The sequence below is a fragment of the Seriola dumerili genome, unplaced genomic scaffold, assembly GCF_002260705.1.
Source record: "Seriola dumerili isolate Sdu_G_001 unplaced genomic scaffold, Sdu_1.0 BDQW01001299.1, whole genome shotgun sequence".
NCBI classification, from domain to species: Eukaryota; Metazoa; Chordata; class Actinopteri; order Carangiformes; family Carangidae; genus Seriola; species Seriola dumerili.
In genome coordinates, this window is record NW_019175554.1 from 346,635 (window position 1) to 373,543 (window position 26,909).

General features: G+C 39.0%; 1 protein-coding gene across 1 annotated transcript in view; it reads left to right on the forward strand.

The window, feature by feature from the left end:
* Positions 1 to 10,967, forward strand: part of pcdh20 (protocadherin 20) — a 37,032-nt gene extending 26,065 nt beyond the window's left edge. Inside the window, exons 5-6 of the mRNA XM_022767789.1 lie at positions 7,900 to 7,956; positions 8,346 to 10,967. Coding sequence (XP_022623510.1) covers positions 7,900 to 7,956; positions 8,346 to 10,967 — 2,679 coding nt within the window. The remainder of the gene's footprint in view (positions 1 to 7,899; positions 7,957 to 8,345) is intronic.
* The last annotated feature ends 15,942 nt before the right edge of the window (positions 10,968 to 26,909 follow it).

Here is a 26,909-nt window from a genome sequence, read left to right on the forward strand (position 1 = left end):
GTCTAACTTTTTCTTTAACCTCTGGCATGTTATTTTATTGTTACGTAAGTTGAGCCTCACTTTGTATTACTGTAGCCTGATTCTTTATCTCGCTCAGTTACAGGCAAACACATAACACATAATACAATAAGCACATAATTCAAGACACTGCATTTTTTTTTTTTTTTTTTTTTTTAACCATGGTTTGCCACGACGGACATTTATTTCATTTCCTGTTTTAATTCTGTGGTTCTTCTGTTTTGCTCTGTTTTGGATTTTTGAAGTTCCCTGTGTCTTTTCCTCCAGATTCAATAAGGTGCTACAAAAATTCCTTATAGTTCTTGTCCCTTGTTGACATGATAGCATCATGTAGTTGCAGCAGATTTGTCAGCTGTAAAGTCATGTGCTAATCTCTCATTCCACCAGATCCAAAAAGCTGTTCTATTGGATTGCGACCTGGTGACTGTGAGGGCTGTTGGAGCGCACTGAACTCATTGTCATGTTATTGGAATTGGCTTGAGATGGCGTGTGCTTTGTGATTTGCTAACCTGCTGGAGGTAGCCATTAAATGATAGGTGGACTGTGGCCATGAAGGGACTTACACTTACACTGGTCGGGAAAAAAAAAAAAAAAAAAACTCACCTAGGCTGTGGCATTTAAACGTCGCTCAGTTGGTATTAAATGGCCTGATGTGTGACCAAGAAATATATTCCCCACACCATTACATCACCGCTACCAGCCTGAAGCGTTGACACAGGAGAGGACTGCATGTATTTATGTTGTGTACACAAAAACTCTGACCCTACCAACCGCATGTCACAGGCGACATTGTTCTTATCTTCTACAGTCCACTTTTGGTGAGCCTCTGCTGACCTGAGGTTCATTCTCATAGCTGACAGGAATGGAACCCAGTGTGGTCTAATGCTGCTCTAGCTCCACTTCAATTTTCGACATGTTGTGCCTTCCAAGATGCTCCTTTGCAGGGCACTGTTGTAACGTATGGTTATTTGAGTTACTTTTTCCTTCCTGTCAGCTTGAACCAGTCTGCTCACTCCCCTCTGACCTCTCTCGTTAACAAGGTGTTCTCGCCTCCAGAACTGCTGCTCACTTGATGTTGTTTTTCACACCATTGTCTAAAAACTCACACACGGTGTTGTGCATGAAAATCCCAGGAATTCAGCAGTTTCAGAGACACCAGCTCATCTTGCACCAACAAACACGCCACGTTCGAAATTGCTCAGAACACATTTCTCCCCCACTCAAGTGTTTGATGTGAATACCACCTGACCATGTCTTGTCTGTCTTTATGCAGTGAGTTGCCGCCACGTGATTGGCCGATAAGATATTTGCATCAACGAGCAGTGGAACAGGTGTTCCTAATAAAGTGGGCACTGAGGGTTTGTTTTGTATTGAAGTGCACCAAAAACAAGAGAGTTATATCTTCTTATGTGACTCTGGAGGCAGTTTCTTTAACTGCAGCATGTTCATCAATCAGCACCACATTTATTCTAACATTTATTTATACAGTTAAATCAGTTAAATCAATCATCAGTGACAAAATGGCTTTTTTTGCTTTTTTACCATTGCTCATCACTTTTGTGTACTGTAAGGTGTAAGGTCAGAATGCCATGTTAAGTGCAACAAGGTTATATATAGTGTGTATGCACATATTACCCACATGAATAGAATTCTATTAAGAACCCATCATTGTTGATGACCAAGGCTATAACTGAGCAGTTCCCAGTAGATGTCTCCTGTTAAGGTGAAATGAAATTTCCCCCTTGTCTGAGAAAATAGTTCCCCTGACACAGATGGCCGACAATGACCTCACACCTTGTGCTTCTTTTGATTTGTAGGCTCTCCAACTCTTCAGTATAAAGCTGTATTTATGTCAGCTTTTTTTTTTTTTAACCAGGCTCTAGTTTTTACATAAACCTCAGATTTACACAGAACAGGTAACTTACAAATCTATACATCGACTTTTTGTCTATACAATCCTCCTATTCATCTTGTGCAAATTGGAGCACTAAATTTAAATAATTGATTCAACAGAACAGATTTTAGCCTTTTTCCTTCAGCTGGTTTCCCTTGTCCTTCTAATTTTCTATAGACACCCAGTAATCCTGCTGCCTGGTCATAGGGGAAATTAATGGAATTACTGCACACAAATTAATATTTGATATGAAAATACTCACTGAGGTTTATTCACTCAAATCTGTAGTGTGTGTGTGTGTGTGTTTTTTATCTGAGGCACCATTGTGATATGTAAGTAACATACACAATTTTTCCTGTTGGATAAAACACTTGACAAGAGTTTTTAATGAAAATCTATAGGAATATACTTGAAAATTGCGATTTACATGATGTGTTTAAATATTATGATGGATGAAACTGCTGTTAGACATTTGAATAATTGTGTCAGGAGTTGAAAGTAGTGGGTCTCAAATTATGTGTGTGTCTTCGCAGGTAGGTGTTCTCACATCTACAGAACAGAAACAGAAACAGAGAGAAAAAAAAAACAGCAGTGAACGCGAAATGTTGCTTGTGAATGATTCCAGAGCAAAAGAAAAAAGGAAAAAAACGATTTTTTTCTAACATTAAATAAGCAAAAATTGATTTTGAGTTATGGAAATATAAGAAGTTGCTATATGATTATTTTCCATCAGTAGATTGTACCCCTTGTGGAAATTTTATACCTTAATTGATGTACTCAAAAACCTCAAATTGAAGCTTTGAAATAGTCACACTGTTAGCAGGCAGAAACAAGAACCTGTGGTGGGTCAATCGATAGAAACTTCATTACTTGGAAGCCTGGCTAGTAATCTCCTTGGCTGCAGCTGTGAGGGGCATACATTCTACCACAGCACCTGTTCTCAGTGATATGTCCAACCTGCACCTGCAGAGGCACAAAGGCACACTCACACCACACCAAGGTTTATCACTCTCTGCTATCTTACCATCGCTCTCTCTGTCTGTCTGTATGCCTGTCTGTCTGTCTGTCTGTCTGTCTGCGTGCCTATCAAACACAAGCTCCCAAGGTTTTCATGTTATTTTACACTCTCTGCCTGTTTCTGCCTCACCCCTCCAGATGAGCTTTCTCACATTTGTGCCAGGATGCATCTTTAGTAGCTGACAAGAGCAGAAAGAAAGAAAACTGATGGGAGGAAAACAGTGGAAGAGAGGAGCAGCAGGGGATGTGTGTGTGTGTGTGGGGGGGGGGGAGTATTTTTTTCAGTTAATAGAAATAGACCTTTGGGGTTCAGAAATTGTGTAGTATAATATCATGTTAGACCAACTCCATTTTACACCAAGATTGGTTCCGTGATGGCAAGCCGCAGAGACAGTTTAAGCATTTTTCCTTTGTACTATTCACAGATTTGTCAATGAGAAAATTGGGTCTCCACAGGAAGAAAATGACAAATCATTTACTTGAGTAAGTACTCTTACAAGTTTGCAGCCCTGGACTCAACTATCACATTTGTACAAATCTAATTCTGCTGTAGGACAAGGGCTAGTGAAAATACAACTGTAGATTTAGCCCCAAATTGCATTTTGCGCCCAACTAGAAACAGGCCAGCAAAGCCTTATGGATTTGAGCTAGTAATATGACACACAGATACTGCGCTATACTGCACTGTGTATGTGTGAGTGAAACATTACTTATTTTTTTCTTTTATATCAGTTCAACCAGTAGGTGGCAGTGACAGAGCAAGAACAGCTATGGCTGACTTTACACATTAGTCTAAAGGAAATCAGTGCACGCTTTGCACAAAGAAAACTTCATTGCATTTCTACAAAGGCGCAGAAAATAGTTGTCCCAGTTATTTACACTCCATTCCATTTTCCAAAAAGCTGTACTAATCGAAAGTCTACTTTTCTCTGCCCCTGCTTGGTGATGGCCACTCGTTCAGTGGGGAATACTGAGGTCTGTCCCCTTGAGAGTGAGGGATGCAGCTGCAGTGTGGCTGATGCACACACCACACAAGTGCATTGAGCTGGAAAATGTTGCTCCATGATAGATAGATAGATAGATAGATAGACAGATAGATAGATAGATAGATAGATAGATAGATAGATAGATAGATAGATAGATAGATAGATAGATGTCTTCTAGCCACCTGTTTGTGCCCATCTTGGCACTAAAAGTCAATAGTGGGACTTTGTCGAGAGAGAATATCTATATGCTAATACTGCCCATTATGCATCAAGGTATTGCAAAGTAAAGCAGAACCATGCAGACGGTCTCCCATGACCCACTCTCAACTCTGACTGACAAAATATGAGTGGATTTCTGGCCTGTTGAATATGGCTTACTGAACAGTGCTTTGTGTAGTATTCTATTAAACTGAAATCTTCTCTCAGTTTTGCAGCAATTATTGTTTTGTGATAAACACGGGAAATGCCGGTTTGATTAATTAGATGGTATAAAACAAGTATTTCTGAGGGCGTCATATTGATTTGCCAAGAGGCAATTCTACAGATATTTCATTATAACTAACAACACACAGCTGTGATGCATATTTCTGGAACTGTATAGTGCTATAGAAGCAGCGATTCCAGCTGGATCAACAACTAACTCAATGTAATGGCTTCTGGTTTTTGACGTTTTCAAAATTACAGTAATTAGTCAAAAGAGAGTGCAACAGTTTTTGACCAACAATTAGTTTGTATTGCATTAATGTCACATACAATATATCACACATCAGACTTCAAACTTTGGAAATAGTTCAGCTCCCCAGTGTTCTCAAGCATCTACACAATTATACTGATGGGCCCAAAGGGAGACTTAGACAATGTGAGACTTATTACACAGTATGACCCTAAAGGAAACGTCATTGAGGAATGAGTATTACATGTCTTTTTTATTTATTATTAATCTTGTTCTTTATAAGTATATTTGTTCAGATGCATGCAAGATGTTATTTTTGGGACACTGCTCCTCCTGACACAGCCCCCCGCCCCCCCAAATAAATAAATAAATAAGTAAATAAATGAATAAAACTACTGCTAACGCATTAAATAAATCATCCTAGTGGATGTTTGATTGTTGATTGTTCTGAAAGATGATTCTACACAGGCTCCAAAAAGAGGTTTTCAAGTTACTGTATCTCCTGACGTGATACTTTTGTGTGGTCATGTTCAACTTACTTAACAGCCATGGAGCTGTCTTGTAGCTATCAAGATAGCTTAGCGGTCCTTTGATTAAAAGGAAAGACCAAGGTTAACAGGACATCTGTTTGGAAATCTGGGCAGAGATTACGCTGTCTCATCTCACACAGACTCAGAGCAGCAAATGATGTAATTAAGACCAAAGTAATACTGCCTCTTGGCCTCATTCAACCTTTGTAGTAGTAGTTTTTTTAGTTTTTTTGTCTGGCCAACACATTTTAAATGTTGACTGTTAACTTTGAGAATCCACACAAAAAAAAAAAACAAGACAAGTTGTTTAGTTGGTCATTAGAAATTTAAAGAGAAAATAATTACAAATATTGCAGAGGATATAAAATCACAAAAGTTATTTGATAGCCACTTAGATTTTTCAGATTCAAATATTTTTAGGATGTTTTTTTCTAAAATAAAAGGAGAGTGAAATAGAGATTAAAATAAAGAAATCAGTGTGATACAGCAAAGATCACAGGCCAGATTAGAAACCAGGGTATTGCTGTCTTAATCCAATCAAGTCAAACTGGCTGGGCTTGAATCAGTAGAGTTTGTTAAAATACAACATATACAAATACAAAATACAGTAACACAAATTAATATTAATATGTCGAGATGGTTTGAAATTGATGCATTCCACAGAATTTTTTTCATACAACTCATGCAATAAAGATAATGCTTACATCACACATGGTGGCAGCATCACAAATGACTGTGATTCATACTTTATAGATACATCTGTGAGTCATACAGGGCTTCCCAATGCTCTTGCATGAGCCACAAGAATAGTGTTTGTTTGGACAGGTTGCATGTGTCAAAATTGGCAGGAGTGGAGATGATCTCATATTGCAGATCACAACTTCTATGTTGCAAATTTGGTGAAATGGGGCCCTGGATCATAAAACAGCTTGTGCATGTGTGAGACAACGTTTTAAATGTGTCAGGCGTTACAGGTTATGGTTGGCTTTACATTATTTACTCTGTGGCAGTTGCATGACAAAGAGCTGTAACACAAAGGCCAGTGATGCTATATGTCAGTTAACCTGATACGGTGACCTCTGTGCCTGTTGGTCCCCACTTGTCACCTGTCATCTGTGAGCTCTCAACTCGTCTCAGTATCATAGCAACAGGCTGAGGGACAGGGAAAATGTGGAATGGAAATTAGTTAAAATACAAAATAATTACAGCTTAAATGTGATTATTGTATTGCAAATACATGAACCATCTTGGTCGCGCAGAATATAGTTTCATGCAAAAAATATTTCAATTAGCTGCTTTTTTTCTTTTAAAAACAATGTGAGCACATAAAGCGAATGAATTGACCTTAATTAGCTAAATACTTATAACTGTGCTTCTGCTGTGCCATCTAATGCAACTGCTCTTTTCTAGACTGACTCTTCACTGATGATCAACAGCTGAACACCTCACACCGTCTGCACTCTGCAGGCAGCTCTCAAATGACTCTCATTTCCCTGATCTGTTGCTGCCTCCCAGTCTACTGAGCCTACAGTCTGTGTTTACAGAAATATTTCAGAGCTTAGTGCATGGACTAAAACAACTCAGGATGCTGGATGCAAGATGGAAATGGAAATGATCCATATCAATATACTGTCTGGCTATGTCACTGAAATGCATTGTATATCATGCAAAATACCTCATCGAACTATAAGAAATTTGATCTATTTCTATATTACACTTCTCACCGAATAAGAAAGCAACTGCAAGAACTGTATTATAAAGTTTAGGCCTTAGTATTGTCCATCCACTAGACCCTTATGATGAGGCATGACAGCAAAGGTCTAATGCAATATTTGACAAAATGAGTGTGTGTGACTGTCTCAATCCACCAGAGAACTTCAATCACTCAATTTCTCTGAGCAGTATGCTTCCAATCCCAGCAAACAGCTGGCCCGGCATTTAGAACACATGGGGATTAGGGGGTTGATTTAGTTAAAGGCTCAATCCAGAATCAGACCACATCACCACTTATGATGGCAAGATCACCTCTCTGCTGTCTTTGTTTATGATATTTTCATGATTTCTGTATTGTTTAATTGATATACAGTATAGGCTATATACGATCTATCTATCTATCTATCTATCTATCTATCTATCTATCTATCTATCTATCTATCTATCTAACTATAAATTCAGAAAGTCAATGTTCAGCTGTGATCAGAAACACAATAGCCTAGATCATCATTACATCATTATACATTTGCATTTTTCTGTAGTGTTTTTTAACCATTGCAGGATTAAACTAATCTCTGGGCGGTGGCTATTTTACATGTTGCTTAGTCTACCATGTTATTATAAGCCCAGTTGTTAATCATGTGCTTTCACTCTACCACAGTATTACAAGGTATGCTGCTTGTGACAGCATGGGTGTGTATAAAAAAGTGCAGGTGTGTGTGTGTGTGTGTGTGTGTGTGTGTGTGTGTGTGTGTGTGTGTGTGTGTGTGTGTGTGTGTGTGTGTGTGTGTGTGTGTGTGTGTCAATGTGCTTTGATAGCATGTGTGAAAATAAAATCTGTGAACTCAAGTAGATTTTCCAGTGCACATGGGCTCTCATTGGTTCGCACGAGGGACTGATTTGCATATGGTGGGAGTGTCCTGAGCCAGCACTGGGATGAATGACTTGTTCAAGTCAGATAGCAATAAGCCATAGCACTCAGCAGAGGTCTGCACTGCTCAACGCTCAAAATGCCTGGGTTACTTAAACTGCCACTCTCACTGCTTTAAGTGGAAAGTGTTGGACTAGGACATAAACATGTTCAACAGCAGACACCCCAGCCTTAGCAAAAGAGGAGGAATATGGGTAAGTTTACAGACAAACTTCACTTTAACAGAACTGCAATTACCTTTTATGATACTGCAAATACAACGTTATATGACTTAGGACATGAGTACCCCCCACCCCCCCACCTCTACACTATACTGTTTTAATTATCATGTCTTTTTTATGCTTAAATAAACTTTATTGTCCTAACAAATCTAATCCAATCTGGATTGATTGGGTACAGTGATCATCATAATGAGCATTACAGTAGTTGCAATGATTACAGTTCAATTCATGGTTGCCACTGCCAGAGCTCTGCATCAGCTATAATAAAATAATAATGTTCAGTGTTCATAATCAGTAATACCTCATTCTATTCTGCAACTCTCTCATTAAACTGTATTATCTTTAATTATCTTGTATTACAGGGATTGTGCATCCTCTTGCTTTACACCAGCCCTCTTTCCTGTTTTGCAAATTTCAGCCAAGCAAAAGAGCTCATCTATAAGATAAAGGAGGGATTACCCAGGGGGACCTTCATAGGGGCCATTGGAGTAGACTTAAATTTGGATTTCACTGTTGAGCCCCCCTTTTTATTCAGTCTCTCGCAAAAGAAGGTCAGTGAACAGTATGTGAACCTAAATAATACGACGGGGGAGCTTCACACATCTGCTACAGAGATTGACAGAGAGACCCTCTGTCCTGATAACGCAGAGGGACAGGGATGTGTCCTCTCACTGGATGTGTTTGTGTTGCCTCAGCAGTACTTTCAGCTCATAAAAGTTAAGATTTTAATTGAGGATGTGAACGACAACAGGCCAAAGTTCCCCGTGGATGAGATCTGTATGTCTGTCCCCGAAAACACTCCCGTCAACGCTCGTTATGCAGTGGAGCAGTCTGCAGTTGACCCGGACCTGGGTGTTCACGGAGTGCAGACCTACTGGCTGGTTAACGACTTTGGCGTGTTCACACTGGATGTTGAGGAGAATGAGGGAGGAGAGCTCACACCCTTCCTCATTGTGACAGAGGCCTTGGACAGAGAGACACAGGCTGAATACATTACAGATATCATTGCAGAGGATGGAGGGACCCCTCCTCTACTCGGCGCAGCTACTTTAAAAATTGTCATCACAGATGTGAACGATAACTGCCCCCAATTCACAGAGTCACAAATTAATGTCACTCTGCATGGGAATGCTACCAAAGGGGCACATTTGGCACGTTTGCATGCTTTTGACCCTGACCTTGGTGCTAATGCTCAGATCAGCTACGCTTACAGTGAACGTGTGCCAAGGGACACCAGGAGCTTGTTCCATTTGGACAGAATCACTGGGGTGATCAAGCTAGCAGGGAAAATAAACACTGTCACAGCCACATTTTACAAACTCACCGCTCTGGCTAACGGGCCTGGTTGTATCCCTGCTGTTGCCACTGTTACTTTCCATATCATCAAAGTTGTCACTGGACCCCCTGCTGTCATACCTCGGTACATTGCACCAGAAAAGGATGGGGTAGTCACTATAAAGGAGTCTGAGCCAGCCTTTTCTCCAATTGCTTTTTTTACTGTTAAAAACATTGATATGAACCAAAGGGTGGACTGTTATTTGGAAGGGACTGGTCCCTTCAGGCTTGGTCCCTATCAGCTGTTCAAGAATGAATACCTGCTGGAGACTACAGAGCCCTTGGACTATGAAAAGATACAGGAATATGAGCTAATTGTGGTTGCTAAGAATACTCAAGGACTTGTCATCAAGACATTCCTCAAGGTGCAGGTGTTGGATGAGAATGATAACGCACCAGTGTTTCAGCAGTCTCTGTTGGAAATATCTGTTGAGGAAAACAATCCACCGAACACTTTTCTAACCCAGCTCCAAGCCTCGGACCAGGACAGCGAAAGCCGAGGGGAAGTCATCTACCTCCTTGGAGGTGACGCCCCCGGGATCTTTGTTGTGGATCGTGTGACAGGTGTCCTGACTGTGGCCACATCACTGGACCGTGAGGAGAAAGAGACATACCGGTTCATAGTGAGAGCAGTGGATCAGGGGACACCCAGGAGGGAGTCAATTGCAACTGTGGTGGTGAGCGTGCAAGACCGCAATGACAACAGTCCCCGCTTCATCAATAAAGACTTTACTTTCTTCGTGCCAGAGAACTTCCCAGGGTACGGTGAGATCGGTGTTCTCTCTGTGACGGATGCTGATGCTGGGGAAAATGGCTGGGTGGCCCTTTCCATCCTCAACGGCAGCGACATCTTCATGATCGACACAGGGCGGGGGGCGCTGAGGGCCAAGACATCACTGGACCGTGAGCAACAAGGGACATACCAGCTGTGGATTGAGGCCATCGATGGTGGGGAGCCCACGCTTTCCTGTGTTACCATGGTGACCGTGCTGTTGTTGGATGTAAATGACAACCCGCCTATTGTCCTCTTCCCTCAGTCCAATCAGTCCTACATGCTAGTGCTACCCAATACGTTACCAGGAACATCAATCACAGAGGTGTACGCTGTGGATAAAGATACAGGCATGAATGCTGTGATCGCCTATAGTATCATTAAGAGGAAAGGTGGCGAACCGGGGTCATTTGCCATAGACCCAGAAACAGGAAATATCACATTAAAGAGGGAACTCAGCAACCGGGGCCTCTACAGCCTTCTGGTGAAGGTCAGTGATCATGGTCAGCCTGAGCCACTTTACTCAACTGTCATGGTTAACTTCTTTGTCAATGAAACAGTGAGCAATGAGAGTTACATCCAGAGCCTGCTGACCAGAGAGGCTGACATAGAGATAGAGGAGAGGCCCTGGTACACTGGCCAAATGACAGAGGGGCCGGAGAGGTATGAGCTCTTCCCCTGTCAGCCTGTCCTCATTGCTCTTTCAGTGACATGTCTGGGGCTTTTTTTCTTGGTTGTTACACTGACATCTTACATATGCTGTAAGAGGTTTAAAAAGCACAGAAAGAAAAGATCAGAAGTGGAAATACCTTTAAAAATGAAGGATGACTCAATGCAGGTTGTGAACCGAAAGCTCAGGCAGATCTCAAACATCTAATATTCAGCTGTCCACACCTCCAAAAACCACCACTGTTTACATGAATGTTTACAAAGCTCACTGTAAGAAGTGTAGTTCTTACATGAGGTTGCTCTTTTTGCTTTTGTCATATGAATGTTATTACTTGCAATATATTATGATTTGACCCACATGCCCATGAGTTTCTGTCGTTAATAAGGGCACACAGTACCGTCCTCTGTTCCACTTTTTATCATTTCTATGATCCATGACACTTACGCACATGTAAAGTATCAGAAAACCAAAGTAATTAATGAATTAATATTGATGTGAAAGTACTAACAGCTTTATAACAAAGTCATGAGAGCAACTTAATCTAAGGTCCTATGTAAATATTGTACAAAAAACTTTATATAAAACTTTTGCATTGGTATGAAAAAGACAAAAGACGTTTCAAGACACAGCAAATGTTTCTTTCTTCATCTCTTTACACCAACTGTAACAATTACAAACATCATAAAGAAGTGATTACTCTTGGAAGTTGGATACATCTTGAATAAAGTAACCAAACACATTTCAAATTTGGTAGAAACAAGAATCAAAATGTATTACTTTATTTAAGGCAGGGTCATCCTGTTACATTTGGAGAGCTCACTCTGTCAATATACATTGAATTCTATGCACACTGTGCACAAATGCCGTCAAAGCATTCGGCATAACAAACATGGCAATTCATTTCGGAATCTGAAAACAGTTGTCAAAATTCTGTGTGACGTCTTAGAGCCATGGTTGGTAACCACATGCCCTACTTCCTGTGAAAGCTCACGGATGGTGTACTGTATATAAAACCTTCAAATTCCATCTCAGCATGGCAAAGAGTCCCGTATTTTCACACTAAATAATTTGAATTGTTTCTTCATTGTCATACATCTGCTTTGAGATACATACGTCATCCTCCTCTATACAATCATGCAATTTTCAATGTGTCTGTGAAAACATGCTGAGTATCTGTGAAAGAAAATCAAAGTAACTATTAAAGATGCTTTATTTTTATAATACTTTGGATTTTTTTTCTGTATTGATATCACCTGCATTAATTTTCAGAAGTGTGTGTATAAGATCTCGTATACACATATGTGATATTTAGTAAGGTTTGAAGGTGCAATCTATTCTAACAGCCACTCTCAGATTGATTGTCAGGTTTTTTCATGAACACAAATATCACCAAACAAAATCTAGTTTACACATCTTCTGATGCTGCTTAAATTGTATTTATATGGATTCTCTTTGAAAGCAGAGCAAGAAAACGGGCCTATACTTTAGATTATTATAAACTGACAAACACACAAAATTCAGAATTTTCTATTTGTGATTCAAACTCTGCTATTCTGTATGTGAATATCCCCCAAATGTCTGGTATGTGGTCTATTCAGTGAGAAAATCTTTCAGTAGTGTATGAATTATTAAGTGTAGTAAGTATATTGATACAAATATTAATTACATTGTCAGACTGGGTCAGATTTATATTGCATCATCTTCACACAAGATTGAATCTGGTGTAGAAATTATCAACCGGATTGTACCTCAGATAAAGATGAAACAGTTAAAGATGAAAAGCCAGAGAGCCTGTGTTGTTGTCATCACCTACAAAGGTCAGAGCTGGTGAGGTAACACCCAGAGTCACACTTAAAAAGAAAAACATGGCACTGACTTGTAGCTACACCTGCTCCTGTCTGAAACACTGGAAGTCAAATCAGTTTAGTCTGAGAAATATTTCTCACCTTTGTTGAGTGGTATTGGTCATTACTATACTCCTACTGCAACCATAACCTTGTGAAATATCACCCAAGAAATTGTGAAAGTGGTTTTGATGCTTTTTCTTCCACCACATGAACCCCTAGTGCCTTCTGCTTTACAAAGCTGCTGTTTTTTGTTTTTTTTTCTGCCCTATGCCTGTTTATGTGTTTGCTATGAAAGTTGTGTAGACAGAAAGGCTTTAGGACTCTTTGTGTTCCTGTTAACTATGCACACTCCCAAGTGAGGAACTCCCTTGTATCATATGTCCTTTAAAACCTGTTCGGCTTTGGCTCTTACAAAACAAGAAGCATGCAAACAAACCAGTGCTGAGAAATCTTTTCGCACATGCAGCTTCTCAAGTTATAATCAGCATTTCAGGATTGAGGCACGTCATGTAAGCACAGAGCACGTCAGGAGCTAGAAACAGCTCAGTATAATCCACAGTAATCACCTCTGGCCAAACTGGGCTTTACACAGATAGACTGAAAGATGATAATCATTCATTCATATGCGCACAGTAATGTCTTTCAAGACAGGTAATAATATAGGTTTTGTAATGACACCAAAATAACTCAACATATGAAGGAAATGAGCTCCATTTGCCTTATGTGATAGAATAAGTGTTGTACTGTAACTGACGTGTGTTGTCAATTTACAAACAACACACATTTCTTGGAAGAGCAGTTGGACTTGCAATATGGTCAACATCTTGAATAGGTTGAGAAGTCATCTGTCAGGCTGTTTGAGATCAAGAGAACAAACCGTGTAAGCATGTTCATGCCTGCAATGTGTTTGTGTATGTGTGTGCATGAGAGAGAGAGAGAGCGAGAGAGAGAGGGCGAGAGAGACGAAAGAAAGAAATCCTTAAGTTTAGTTTATTGATAATTTCACCTTTTTTAAAACAATAAACAATAAAATAAGCACTGTAGTTGCTGACAAAACGGCTCTGAAGGTTTGCCCTCATAATCATTTCAGATTAAATTTTATCTGAAGATCAAGGCATATTTGTGGATACTCTTGCAATGCCTTCCCTGCCCAGGAAAGTATCCAGAAAACTCTATGAAAATATGGATTTATATTATATTCTGTATTTTTTCCTTCTGTGGGAACAGAGTAAAAAGCTGCACCCTTGGCAAGCCAGGTGCTGCAGTATGTCATGATCAAACCTCCCTATTTGTCAAGCAGAATCAATACTCAATCAATACATTGTGGTGCATTCCATATCTGCCTACAATAAATAAGTCAGCTGCCCAGGCAATGGTTGTTTGCAGCCAAATGATACAGAATTTGAGATGGTGTCTGTACAATTTTACATTTTTTTTACATTCTGAGCAAACAATTACAGCATATGATTAATTGCAGAAATAACAATGGAGATTTTATTTCACTGTATCAGCTTTCTTTTTCATCCATTCCAACTCAGTTACTCATTTTCCCTCAGCGTGTTGAAACAGGAAACACACAACAGTCATACAAGCTCTTAAGGCTTATTAGGGCTTAAACCCAGCTGTTATAATGATGGAGTATGCTCCTGTGTGCAATAATAAACAATAGTTCTAGTTAATAAATGGTGAGGTTTGATCATGACATTACATTTCTTCCGCACAGGTTGCAGAGACTTTCACATTAACAAGGCATTAATAAGAAATTCATTAATGAAATAGTACACTATTTATGCTTTATTAATAATTTAGGCCCCTTTTCTCTATTTTGTTGGTTAGAAATTTAAGTAACAGCAATTGTGGTTACATTTTTAAACAGTTTGTGCATTTTGATACACATACAAAACAACAGAAATACCTTCTGTTCCTAGACACCTTCTGTTTTTTGCAGTGTTCTGTAGTGGTGTGGTCTACAGCAACAACATAAACTGCAAACAGGCTCATAATGACAGTGCTAACATGTTGACTGTTATGCTGGCCATCGTAACATTTGCTTACTAGTACAAAAGATAAAAGTACAGCTGAGCATGATGGGAATGTTTTTGCAAGTATTTGTTCTTTAGCCAAAGTGAAATTTGGACCATATAATGGCACTAGGAAGAAAATCAGGGGATCAGCAACGCGATTACAATTTGCACTGAAGGGAACATGAATGTGTTTGATAAATTTTAATGGCAACCAAGCCAGTAGTTGTTAATATTTTACTTAAAACCACAAATGTCAACCTCATGGTGGCATTAGCTAAACATTCAGGATATCACCAAAATCATTAGTTTATAACGTCTGGGAACCATAAACGAATTTTGTCAGAAAAGTCTGAAAAGGTGGCCAAAAAATAGTGAGTTTTTTAAGATTAGAATGATAATGAAACACACCTTGTTTTATTTCTTAGTTCAACTATATCCACATCTTAGTGGTAAATGCTGCAAAATTCAGATTTGACTGCTGAGTACAAAAATCTGTTGCGTGTGTTGACTGTCCTTGCAATTTGTCCTGCAGTCAGTGAGTCAACTGTCTACTGTACAGTATCAAATAGCAATTTTATCTCTACATCCTTTTATCCAACATAATCCTCACCATGACCTTTGACCTCAACGTTAATTGTTTTTAACCTTCAAGAGTGTCATTTAGATACATCTCACTTTCACATACAGTAGCTAGAAACAGCTGGGAAAGGGTCACCCAGACAGAGACACTCCACAGCTTTTCTACATGACTGATCACCTCCTGTTGCAGTAATCCCACTGACAGCCAATCCACCATCTTCAGACTAGGGCAGAATGGTCAGAGGAAGGGTGACTTGGCTTAAATCTGGTTTTTCAACTCTTTGTGACCCTGGGGATTAGTCTTACATACTTCATATTATCTGTAGTTTATTAAAAATACATCATTCTCGAGCAGAGGAGGTGTTAAGACTATAAAATGTCATACATTGGGGGGGGGGGTCATGCACTTCCTGGCAACTCAAGCTGGTTTCCAAACATGTTTTCTTTGTCTTGTAGATGTTTTTCTTCTTAAACCCATACAGATCCTTTATAAGATACAGTTTATTTTATTAATAAATACATTCATAAATGTCTGCTGAACAAATATTGTCGAAGGTTAAGGATAATGCAATTTAAAAAAAAATACAATTGAATTAAATTAAAATAAAATAAATGAATAGATACAGAAAACAAGAAAATTGCAAAACCAGTAACAGGTGTTTACTAGGAGTGTGTGCGTGTGCGTCTTCTATATATAACAGGCTATGTCAAGATAATTATTTGTCACATTCAGTGTTGTTTTAAAATGTGTCCTCTAGTTTGTGACATGCAGTCACTGTGCAGTTAAATATGCAGCATGTTTCTCTCCTAATAGAATCTGCTACTTTTCACTGTCATCTGGCTCTGTGAAGTTCAGTGACCACAGACTCTCTCAAGTCATTTTATTTTTCAGTTCACATGCTTTTATTGGCATGATCAAAAACATGCTGTTGCCAGGCAGTTTACTCTCTCTCTCTCTCTTTCTCTCTCTCTCTCTCTCTGTCCAGGAAAGCAGGAAAGTCTATCTGAAATTACATTAAATTCTTAATGATGTAGACAGCAAGTAATTACCATCAGCCACAGCCTGATCCCATTTCTAGATTGGCTTTATTGTAATGTCCCTGCCTTGAAATCAAACAAATAAAGACACAATGAGAGGCCAAGGTTGGGTTACACAGGTCTGCTGAATAGGAGAGGCTACATTTCCCAAGTTATGACATCAAATACGACCCCCACCACCTCCTGACACACACACACACACACACTTTGTTCGCCATTTTCAATAATGCATCTCCATATTCTCCCACTGAAAATCACTGCCTTTGATCTAAAACATCTTTCATTTGCTATGATGCAACAAAATATAATACAATCACACTCTTTTGATCCTGCTGAGGATTACGTTACTAATTTCCTTTTTTCCTCCGTCCCTATTCTTCTCTCAGTTTCATCCAGTTTCATCCCAGCAAAATACGGAGGGGCTTCCAGAGAATTAGCTGCAGCAATGTATTTCCGAGCAACTTATTTTTTTCCCACAACTGCGAACAGTTAATACCATCCCGACCTGCCATTGTATTTGTCTCCGATCCCAGCCCCAAGGCAGTTCATTTGGACGATGTTGTTCCTGTTCCCATGGCCTAAAAAAAAACAACTATTTTGCTCAAGGATTAATGTTTTTGACCTTTATGCAAATATATACTTGAAAAATAAGATTTTCTAATTACCTATTTCAATGTTGTCACCAAATTATATTGTGATTATGGTACCAATGGGATAAACTAGAAAAGGGTCACTATTCTAAGTAATAACAGCACTAGCCAACTCTTCTGCTTTTGATAAAAAATATGTTTTCATGTGTTTATTACACAGTGAGACATTACCCAGACTGTACTAATGTACTAGCCTGTGTGCAGAGACCACTGCGTCAGTATACAACAGTTTCCTGGTAAACAGCCAATTTGTCCAAGGCCATCATCATTAAACATCTTGAGGGAGTCTGTTCCGACAGTGACACTAAGCATGACCCACTTATTAACAATTTGATATTCTTCAACTTTTTCTTTCATCCATATCAGACCAGGTTCTGTGACATGCGGTTACTCAGAGCTGGTAATTAGGACTTTTTCTACTTTTTTATATATTCTTTAAAGCAAGATGGTCATTAAGTATTTCAATCATTTATAGTATATCCAACGCTTTGCTTCCATTCTATTCTACATTTCTTTGGATGAAGTTATGTTGATTTCTATGTGTCATTTCTTTCCTCAACAAAATACAGTTGTCTGCTTTCAAATACAATGATCTTTTGGAAAATATCTACAAAAACTGAATGCAAAACAGAATTTAATTAGCCATTTTCACAAATATAATGCATGTTATTGCGAATAACCAACCATCCAGTCAAGACAGTTCCTGTATCTTTCAATTTTCTATAATGTCTTCTTGTAAGCAATATCATCAGTAACTGTTGAACACTTCCTTGTTTTGAACAGACATAGACAAAGCATCCTGCAAATGTGGAACGCTGCTCTTCCCTTGGCGACAACTTTGGTGGATAATTGACAGGTCATGGGCCTAATTAGGGAGTAAGGATTGAAAATGATAATTTGTTGATGTTTGTGCAGTGCTGAACAATAGAGGAACTATTTCAGGACAAACCTGTATTTGCTGCACATTTCATTGTAAAAATTCCTTGCACTTTTAACAAGTCAGGAAGAAAATGAAAATGCATCATAGTTTTTAACCAGGTCTCAACACAACAACAATTGGCTCAACAACTTGAGCCAATGGTACAATGTGATGTTGCACCTACATTGTTGGTGTTAATGGGCAGTCAGCAACAGGTGAGTTTTTAACAAATTAATCTTTAAATGAACAGTGATACATGTATATAATACATGCACACATCTTACAGCTAAATAGTTTGTTGGCATCACTTGAATTAATACATCTCTCTATCTTTAGGCTTCAAACACTCACACCATCATAGAAAGACCTTGTCTTGTCATTCAGGCTAAATCAGTTTGGCACAAGTGACACATAAACTGGTTTAATTCCTCAAGTGTACTGATACAGTTAACATCAAGCATGAACCAGTCACATTCAGTTAGCAGGGCTGCTGTGTAGTAATTTCTTCCATTACTTTCACTGATGTACAGTTCACATATTGTAGTGAAACATTGATTTGGCCAATTCATACTGCTGGGACCTCATAAATGTATAGTTCCAGCTAAATTTTAGCTTGTATTTTTGCACAGAGCTGGAATTTTTCCCTTATTTCTTACAGTGGAGTTGTTGGTTATATGAGAAAGGAGATGTTGGTTATGTGAGTAAGGCATTACTTCACAGTCAGTATGGAGTGGAGCAATGATTACAACGACCAATTACTGTCAACATACACAAACTTTGGACTTGTCATTTAAGTTTAGAGAGGTTTTCAAAGGAATTCATGTCATGTCAGATTTCCAGAATCACATCAACCTGTATGTTTAGCCTATATTTTCAAAGACTGTGTTTAGTATTAGGTTTAAATCTTGGATCTGCTGAAATTTAACAATATTCTTGAATTTCTTTCATCAGCAGTGGTAAGGATTTTTTGTCTGAGTAACACAGTTGTATCATTTGCATAAAGTGATAATTTATTATTTTCTTTTCCAATTATGTGCTTCTTTTTTTAACCATTATTTATTATGGGTAAGTTCACAAGAGGCAACCTGTGCTTCCCTTTTTTTTACATTACATTTAAGTTAAAAGTCCCCTTTGATCTAATACTTGGTATTTGGTTGTGGGTTGATGATCTCTCAGTTGTGCATGCATAATGTGCCAAAGTCAGCAGAAAGTCAAGCCACTTACCTTCGGGGCATGTCTCTCCACACCCACACCACCAATACATCCCCAAATAAACCTGACTGAAATGTGAGCAGCCATTCGGTAGAGCAATGATGTTCACTCACGCCAACTGTTGAACTGGTTTGCTTCCAAAATCATGTATTTATGCCTGCTAGTGGATGCTTGTGTTTAAATAATAGATAGCAAACAGATTTCTAAAAGGGAACTAACTAACAAGTAGAGAATTTTTAATGAAATTATTTTCTCTGGTAGTTCACTACAAAGCAAAGTATTTGTGTTTTCGAAGACTGCTCGGGTTTACAGACCACTTCTTCTTAGGCCATGTCGGATGGCCTGAACTCACGGAGGGTTTTAAGGACTTGTTATGTTTTCCAGTTAACCAACATATTGGGGAATACATGAGACACTTGCTGTTATTAATCTCCAGTACTTGTAAATGTAAAAGTCAGAACTCATCAAATGGCTTTTATCAGGAGGTGAGGAGGCAAAACTGACCAAAATTTTAATTCTATTTTAATGTAAACTGTTTTGTTTTTTCATATGCACCTCAGATGTTCAGAATAACCAGTGCACAGAATACAAGTGGCAGCTCTACTGTGTTCAGGGACTCCTGTGGGATTATCAACGCAACTCTATTTACTCAGTTACACATTGTGTACTCCTCCCTGACTGTCAAGATGGGAAACTGCGCATGTTGATTGATTTAGTTATTATGTGTGCTGTGTCAATAAGCTTTAAGAGACTTGATATAGTGAAAAGGTTAAAATATCCTAAAATATCCCTGTCAGACTGTGCTTGCTATTCCTGTATAAGAAATCTGAACATTTCTCCTACATTTTATCATCTTCATTTTGTAAAAGTCACGCTGTAAATGTCAGCATGATTCACACAGAGAAAAGCAAGTATTTAAGGAGACTATGCAGCCCTTTTCCTTTTGCTGTAAAATGTACCTTCTTTCACTTCTAGAAAAGAAGTGTAAAAGGCTTTAAAGGGAGTTGCCCTATATGGTCTGACTGCTTGGCTGTCTGCTGTAGCATCAGGCTGAGTTAATGGAGTGCCAGATGAGCGCCCCTTGTTAATATCAGCCACTCATGCATTTCAGGAAGCCGTCTCTTCTGTCAAGGGAAACTAAGTCTGTTAACCTAATTTGGTGAAGAAGATGTGCAACAGTTTTTCGGGGGAAAATAAATGTGTATCATCATCTCTCTCATTTGCCCCCTTTGATTGATGCTGATCACTGATCTGCTACATTGTGTTTGAAAAGGCATGCCATGTTTGGAGGTGGGTGTAGAGCAGAGGGAGGGCTCTGCATTCACACATAACACAAACACATACACTGAGATATACACCGGCAGTGAACTAACTTGACATACTTAAAATCTCATGCTAATTTCATTATAGGCAATACGAGTTGCTGCTAAGACAAAATTCACCTGAGAGGAGAGTGCTAACACACACTATGGCTTGAATGGTAATGATAGGGCAATGGAACACATCTCTCTGCAGTCTGCTAGTCGTTTCTAACCTGACAGCCGCAGGCAAGGAAACTGAGGGCTTACAGACGGAGACAGAAAGACCTGCAGAGAGGAAAATTGGGCAGGTGAACAGGTGGGAAGAGAGATAAGTGCTTGTGACGTGGCGTGTTTGGTCTCAGGTTTTCCTTTTAGTAGCCAGTGCTCATCTGCCATATGGCACCAGTTCAGCCGATTCTATGTTCCCTCATGGAACCTACCATGTTGTACATAAGGGTTTGTTTCATCTTTGTTTCTCATTTAAACACATTTAACTGTTTTGAGTCTTTTTTTTTTCTTTTTTTGAAGTGGTTCTTCATCAAATCCCCCACTTTAGAGTCGAATCATTCTGCTCTTGTCTGTACAGACTCTTTGATTCAGTGTTTTGTGTGCATGCATGCACAAAACTGGGGCAATTAGTCACTGTTTGGACTCCCAGGGCTGGCAACTAAAATCTGGGTGCAGAAAATTTAACTCATATTCTTTTCTCCTCAACAACAACAAACTGGTTATTAGTTAGAACAGTAACAGCATACTAACTGTGCATTGATGTCACATGCTTTGTATGTCAATCCATCCACCCTAAACTCCTCCCTAACAGTTTTTGTGGCATTATATAACAAGCTGACGCTACTTGATCTTTGGCTGAGAGAGACAACAATCATTAAGCACACAACCACAAGAGGTTTCGAATAAAACGACCAACACCGTTATTTCTCTTTCTGATTAACATTATCTTCAAAGTACTCATACGCAACTATCATTTACACTACATTCAAGCGTAATGGTGGCATGTGAATGTTAATCCACAATGATGATTGTTGATCTGTATCGCTCACAACCACGGACACAGGGGGAAAATGAATGCAAATCCTGTGGAACAGTATTATGGCATTGCAATACATTATTGTAATTTGAATGGATACAATTTTTATCCTTTGCCTCCTAAGAAACCTGATTATCAACCAAAAAGCACTGAGGAAAAGTGTGCATGTTTAATGCATATAATGTTTGTGCAGAGAGTGACTGATGTGACTTGAGCCTAGAGGTTTACATTCATCGTTAAACATTAAATAATCATTATGGTTTCACAGGGACAAGATCCTCCTCAGTGCAGCCTATTTCAGGTTAGACCAGTTAAAGTGACATAAAATGATCTTTTACATACATGCTTAAATTTACTACTTGTCACCTGCTACTGCTAGCATCAAAAAGGATGCCAAGAAAAAAGTAATTATACTTGTCCACGTTTGATATGGATATATGTTATATATATATGTTTGATATATGACAGAAAATGTTTACACTTTATTTTGATAGTCCACCTAGAGAGTTTACAGAGTATTTGTAAAATGTCACTCAACCCAACATTTAGTTAACTGTGTTAAATAGTTGACTATGACTATGACTATGACTATGACAGACTATGTGTTAAATAGTCAGGGTTATGGTTAGTGAAACAGTTCAATTGTTGAATCTCAATTAATCATTTTTGACCTTTTGAAGTGTTAAAAATACTATTTAAACTCTCTATAAGCAGACCATCCAAAAAAGTGTTTTCACAGAAAATAAAGAAAAGCATAATAAGTCCACTTTAATTTCACAAGTACTGCATTTCATATAAATGTCTTATTTTACCCCTGAAGCTGGAACACAGTAAGCAGACAGACAACTCAACATGACTGATTAATTCCTGTTGCAGATCATCTGTTGCTAAAACATTCATGTCAACTTTCAAACGTTCGAAGGATCATGACTTTTTTGTTTTTACCAGTAGCTAAGGGCAATAAGTAAGTGTGTGAGTGGCATTGTACTCATTTCCACCTTCTGTCTCTGTGTTGGCAATTTTACACATCTCTGACTAGCAAAGAGTGCCAAGTTATGCCTGAGAAGCCAGAGGTATGAACTAAGTATAAACTCGTGCAAGAGGTCTGAAGGTGACCAAACAGTTATCAGCTTTGCTTTTGTTTTCACAATTGGATGCTCTGTCAGATTGAAAGAGATACTACAACAGCAAATCTACTCACTCCTGCTAAAAGAAGAATACCACTAAATATGAAAGAAAAGAAATGTGTTAAATAGCTTATAAAGCCATTTGGAAAGCAGTAATCAAGCTTTTTAAAAGTATAAATATTGCTCTGGGTAATTTAGCTAAATGATGTCAGGATTTATTCGTTACAAGATGTTCAATCAGTCATCATCAAAAAGTTATTTGACGCCTTCAAAAACATTTATACCTCTAGACTTACTGTGTAGGATACCACCAAAAAAACTGTTGGTAAACTGTATTATTATTTACAGATGGACCTGATTTCTATTTACATTATGTGACTGTTATCTCTAAATAAGTGCTTTACTTTTTCATTACAAATACTGTAGCTCTCCTGTTTTTGTTTTCGCCCTCCAGCAAAACCTTTGACCTTTGCCACATGCTCACAATTGTACTGTAAAATCCACATAACCAGACACAGGAAGAATTAAATAACCCTCCATTATAAATAAGCCTCTTAGGGGAAAAGAAGCCTTATGGCACTCATCATCTCTGTTGATCATGGGTTTGTAGCTGGAATGCAAATCTCTGTTGTCCACAGGTTAATCCTGGGATTTAAGGGATTTTAGATACTTCATCAGACAAATTTATCTGCGATGAGCACAGATGACACATTGGACCCTAATTTGGTGGTTGTGCATGGTGGAGCTTGTGAGGTGATATTTACAGAGTTTTTTTTATACCTGCAAAAATTAGGCTGTTTAGGTGACTCACTTTGAATTACACCATAGTAGGAACTTCTGTGCACCATCCACCTGCTGAAACTAAGTGAGGTTTTGTTCTTTTTTCATTTCTCACAAACTTAATAACATTATAAAAGCCACTTAATATGAATGTTATGCTCATCAGTTTTATTTTTGCTATAACCTTAGTGACGAGAAAATCAAAATACTGTAATGCTAATGAAATATTTGCAACTGAGGATGATTGGCAAATGAGGAATACCATGCACCAACTCTGTTAGCTTTGCAGCTGAGAGTTAGGAGTTGTAGAGGAGTCGCAGCATTTATAAAGGCAGAGAATCCCCATTTCTACTTAGTCAGTTGTGCATGCCAACTCATGCACATAGCTGCTGAAAAGGCATCGAGGACCAGTTTATCACAAAATACTGCTACCTCGAAAAGAGCAGCAAGAGGAGAAATGTGCTGCGTGACATCCAAATTCTGTGCAACACTGATGTGCAAAAGATTCTGAAGTTGAGCTAGATGGAAATCTCGTGGACTGTTTTTTGCAAAAGAGACAGCAGGGAAGAAAATGAAGCCACTGCTTCAATTGGTCCCACTGTGCAGACCAAGCCCCAATCTGGCCCTGCACACCTACTGTGTGTAAACTAGCTGACCTGAAGACCAAAATGTTATCCTCCAGCTTTTTTTTTTTGTAGACCAGAATCTCCAATCCCGTAATACAAACCAGCAGCGAGTCAGTAGATGGAAACAGGCTCTCAGCATCCAATCCCATACAGCTCAAGTTGGCATCCATCCCCACACAGTTCCAGTCAGCAGATGTACACAAGCCCTCACCATCCAACACCCCTCACACAACTAAAATCAGCTGGAGAAACCAGACCCTCTTCCACACAGCCCAAACGTATGTGATCGGAATGCATTTGTCTTTCAGCAAACAGAAGTGGGTAAAAAAAAACTGAAGAAATTCTCTCAAAGAGAAGGCAGAGAAAAAAGGGAAGGAGAAAAAGAACAGGATGACAAAATCAGAGAAGGTTTACAAGGTCTTGATTGATCCACAAAGCTGCATGCTCTCTTTTTGAAATGGGCCATTCTCCAGTTTGAAACTGCAAACCAAACGCTCTTTAGAAGGAGGAACCTTGCATCCACACGTCTGACGTTAGAATTGCAGCTTCAAAATAAAAAGAATTCTGCTTGCTCTCTGCAAAGGTGAACATGTTGTCAAGATGATGGATGAGGTTAAGAGAGAATGCAAGGCTGTTCTTTACAGAAATAGAGAATAACAGCTGACTGACAAGGAGTTATCCACTGCCTATGAGACATATGTATTCATTTAGAGCCAGGGTTACCTTCAGCAGAGAGGAATCTTCAGTAATGTGAGAAACTAATTCACAACAGCAGCAGATTACATGGTCTCTCAGTTCCCCCATGGGGATGAACGACTGCAGCATGCCGCAGTGACAGACATGAATAGACACCAAACTGCCACAGATTCGCTTGTCTGTTGCCGAAGGAGGTGACAAAGGGTGATGCTAAATAGGATATTCTAGCTACATAAATCCACAAGCCTGGATGATAGTATCCTTTCCAAGAGGGCTGGTGAGGCTTGGAGAGAATTGGGTCTGACGGCAAGAGAAAAACAAAAGCTTTTTGCAAACCTTCCTACTGTCATGCTGGATGTCCTTGTCATTTTACACAGTGAGGCAGGCTGTGAAAGAGTCTCCAGTTAGTTGACCAAAAACAAAATCCAGTGCCACCCTCAGCACTGGCTCTGACAACCTCCTAGTATGATTCTGTAAAAGCTCTTTTGAAACAGCATCATAAAATAAAATGAAGGATCATTTTAAATAAAAATCCATGTTCCCCTGTTAAAATCAAAGAGCACTATTCATTTTTCAGAAAGGAGCCAACGGGCCAAACAGGGCCAAAAGGAGATCTGTGCTTCACAGTCCAGTAACTCCACAACATACAGTAATTAGGGAAGTCATGGGACCTAAAAACATAACACAAGCCCAAGTCACTGTTTTGTCATTTAGCCAGCCTGACCGACTGGACAGTCACCTTTTTCTGTTTCTGTTTGAAGTCCAATGTCAAGGGCAACAGAGTAACACTGTGGTAACATTAATCCATAACGACCTTATCTTTAAATAAATATAATTAAGTTTTGATATGCTCTAGAGCTAAGTTTTTGTTGTGTGGAAAGACCGTCATTTATTTTTCATTCTTTTGCATTGCAGCTGACTGAATCATACAGCTGTATAGCAGACTTCTAACTCTGCCCATGTCTGTTCGTGTACTTCTGTCTCTTTCTTGATCACAATGTTAATGAAGTAAGATTTAGGCTGATTGATCTGTTGTCTGCTTTGATGGAAGTTGAATTGATATTTTTAATGTTCATCTGTTTTAACAGTTAATCTGGACGGAGATGAAAAAATAACGCCAGTAAGACTTGATAATGAAAAAAGTTTCTAATTGTAGTAATTCATTTTTGTGTCTTGTTATGAAATAGCAAAAGAATTTAACCATTTGGCTTAGTTTTACAAAAAATCCATACTGCTAACCCTAACCCTAGTTGCATTAAGTTTTGTTGTATATGCACATTAAGTTCATAATGCAACATCAAGAGAAAAACAATATTCATTGATAAATTAAATCTTCCTATATTACCTACAGCATTTGCAAATGCACAACTAAATACTTCAGAACAGATGGGTAACACATTGATTCCAACACTCTGCCCCGCTGCACCACCCAAATGAAGAAAACGTGCTCCCTCAGCCTCTGACACAAAACTTTCTCACTGCTATGAAAAGAATGTTGCCCAGATTTTCAGATGCCTTTGATCAGCTAATTCAGTCAGTGTCCAGTCTTGTCTGATGTCAGCACTCTGCTTACCAGGAGCAACCAGATGCTCAGACTGGCAGCTCTGCTCTTTAAAAGAGTGCGTATGTCTTTTCTGGGGAATTGGACTCAGGACAACCGACAGCGCAACCAACTCTATTAGCCACAGATGTGTATGACCCCAAAAGAAGCCCGTGTGTGGATAGATGTATACAGGTAGCACCACTGCAGTATTTTGTGTCTGCAGACAGTTTTGTCAGTTACTGGCTTCACAGCCAACATCAGAGAAAACACCTACAACATCTTGATGACCACACTATGAGTATTTTTGTTTTGGAAGCGTTTAGGCTCAGATGACATAACAAAAATAACACAGGTCTTGTATGTAAGTGGCAATTGAAAACAACAAAAACAAAGGCAGCTACACAAGCTGGACTCAATAGTTCTTTCTCATGTGGCGTGTAGCCATTAAGTGGAACTGGACAGGGTCCATAAAAGTGACTGAGAGGTGCTTTACTCCATGTTTGCTTTGGTACATAGACCCATATGTGGTAATGGTAAAGATCAATAAACAGCTGCTGATTCATCATTCCCCCTTAGACCACGTTGTCTGTGGTCAAACTAACTGGTCCCGTTTGACCATTATATTGTCATGTGTTATGAGTAACACAAAGGGGTGCTTGGCAACAAATGTTGGCAGGATGTTTGAGGAATGACCCATGTAGGCCATGGTCTGCTGCACACTGAAAACAGCCATTACCTCTGACAAGCAGCACCTATCTTGCT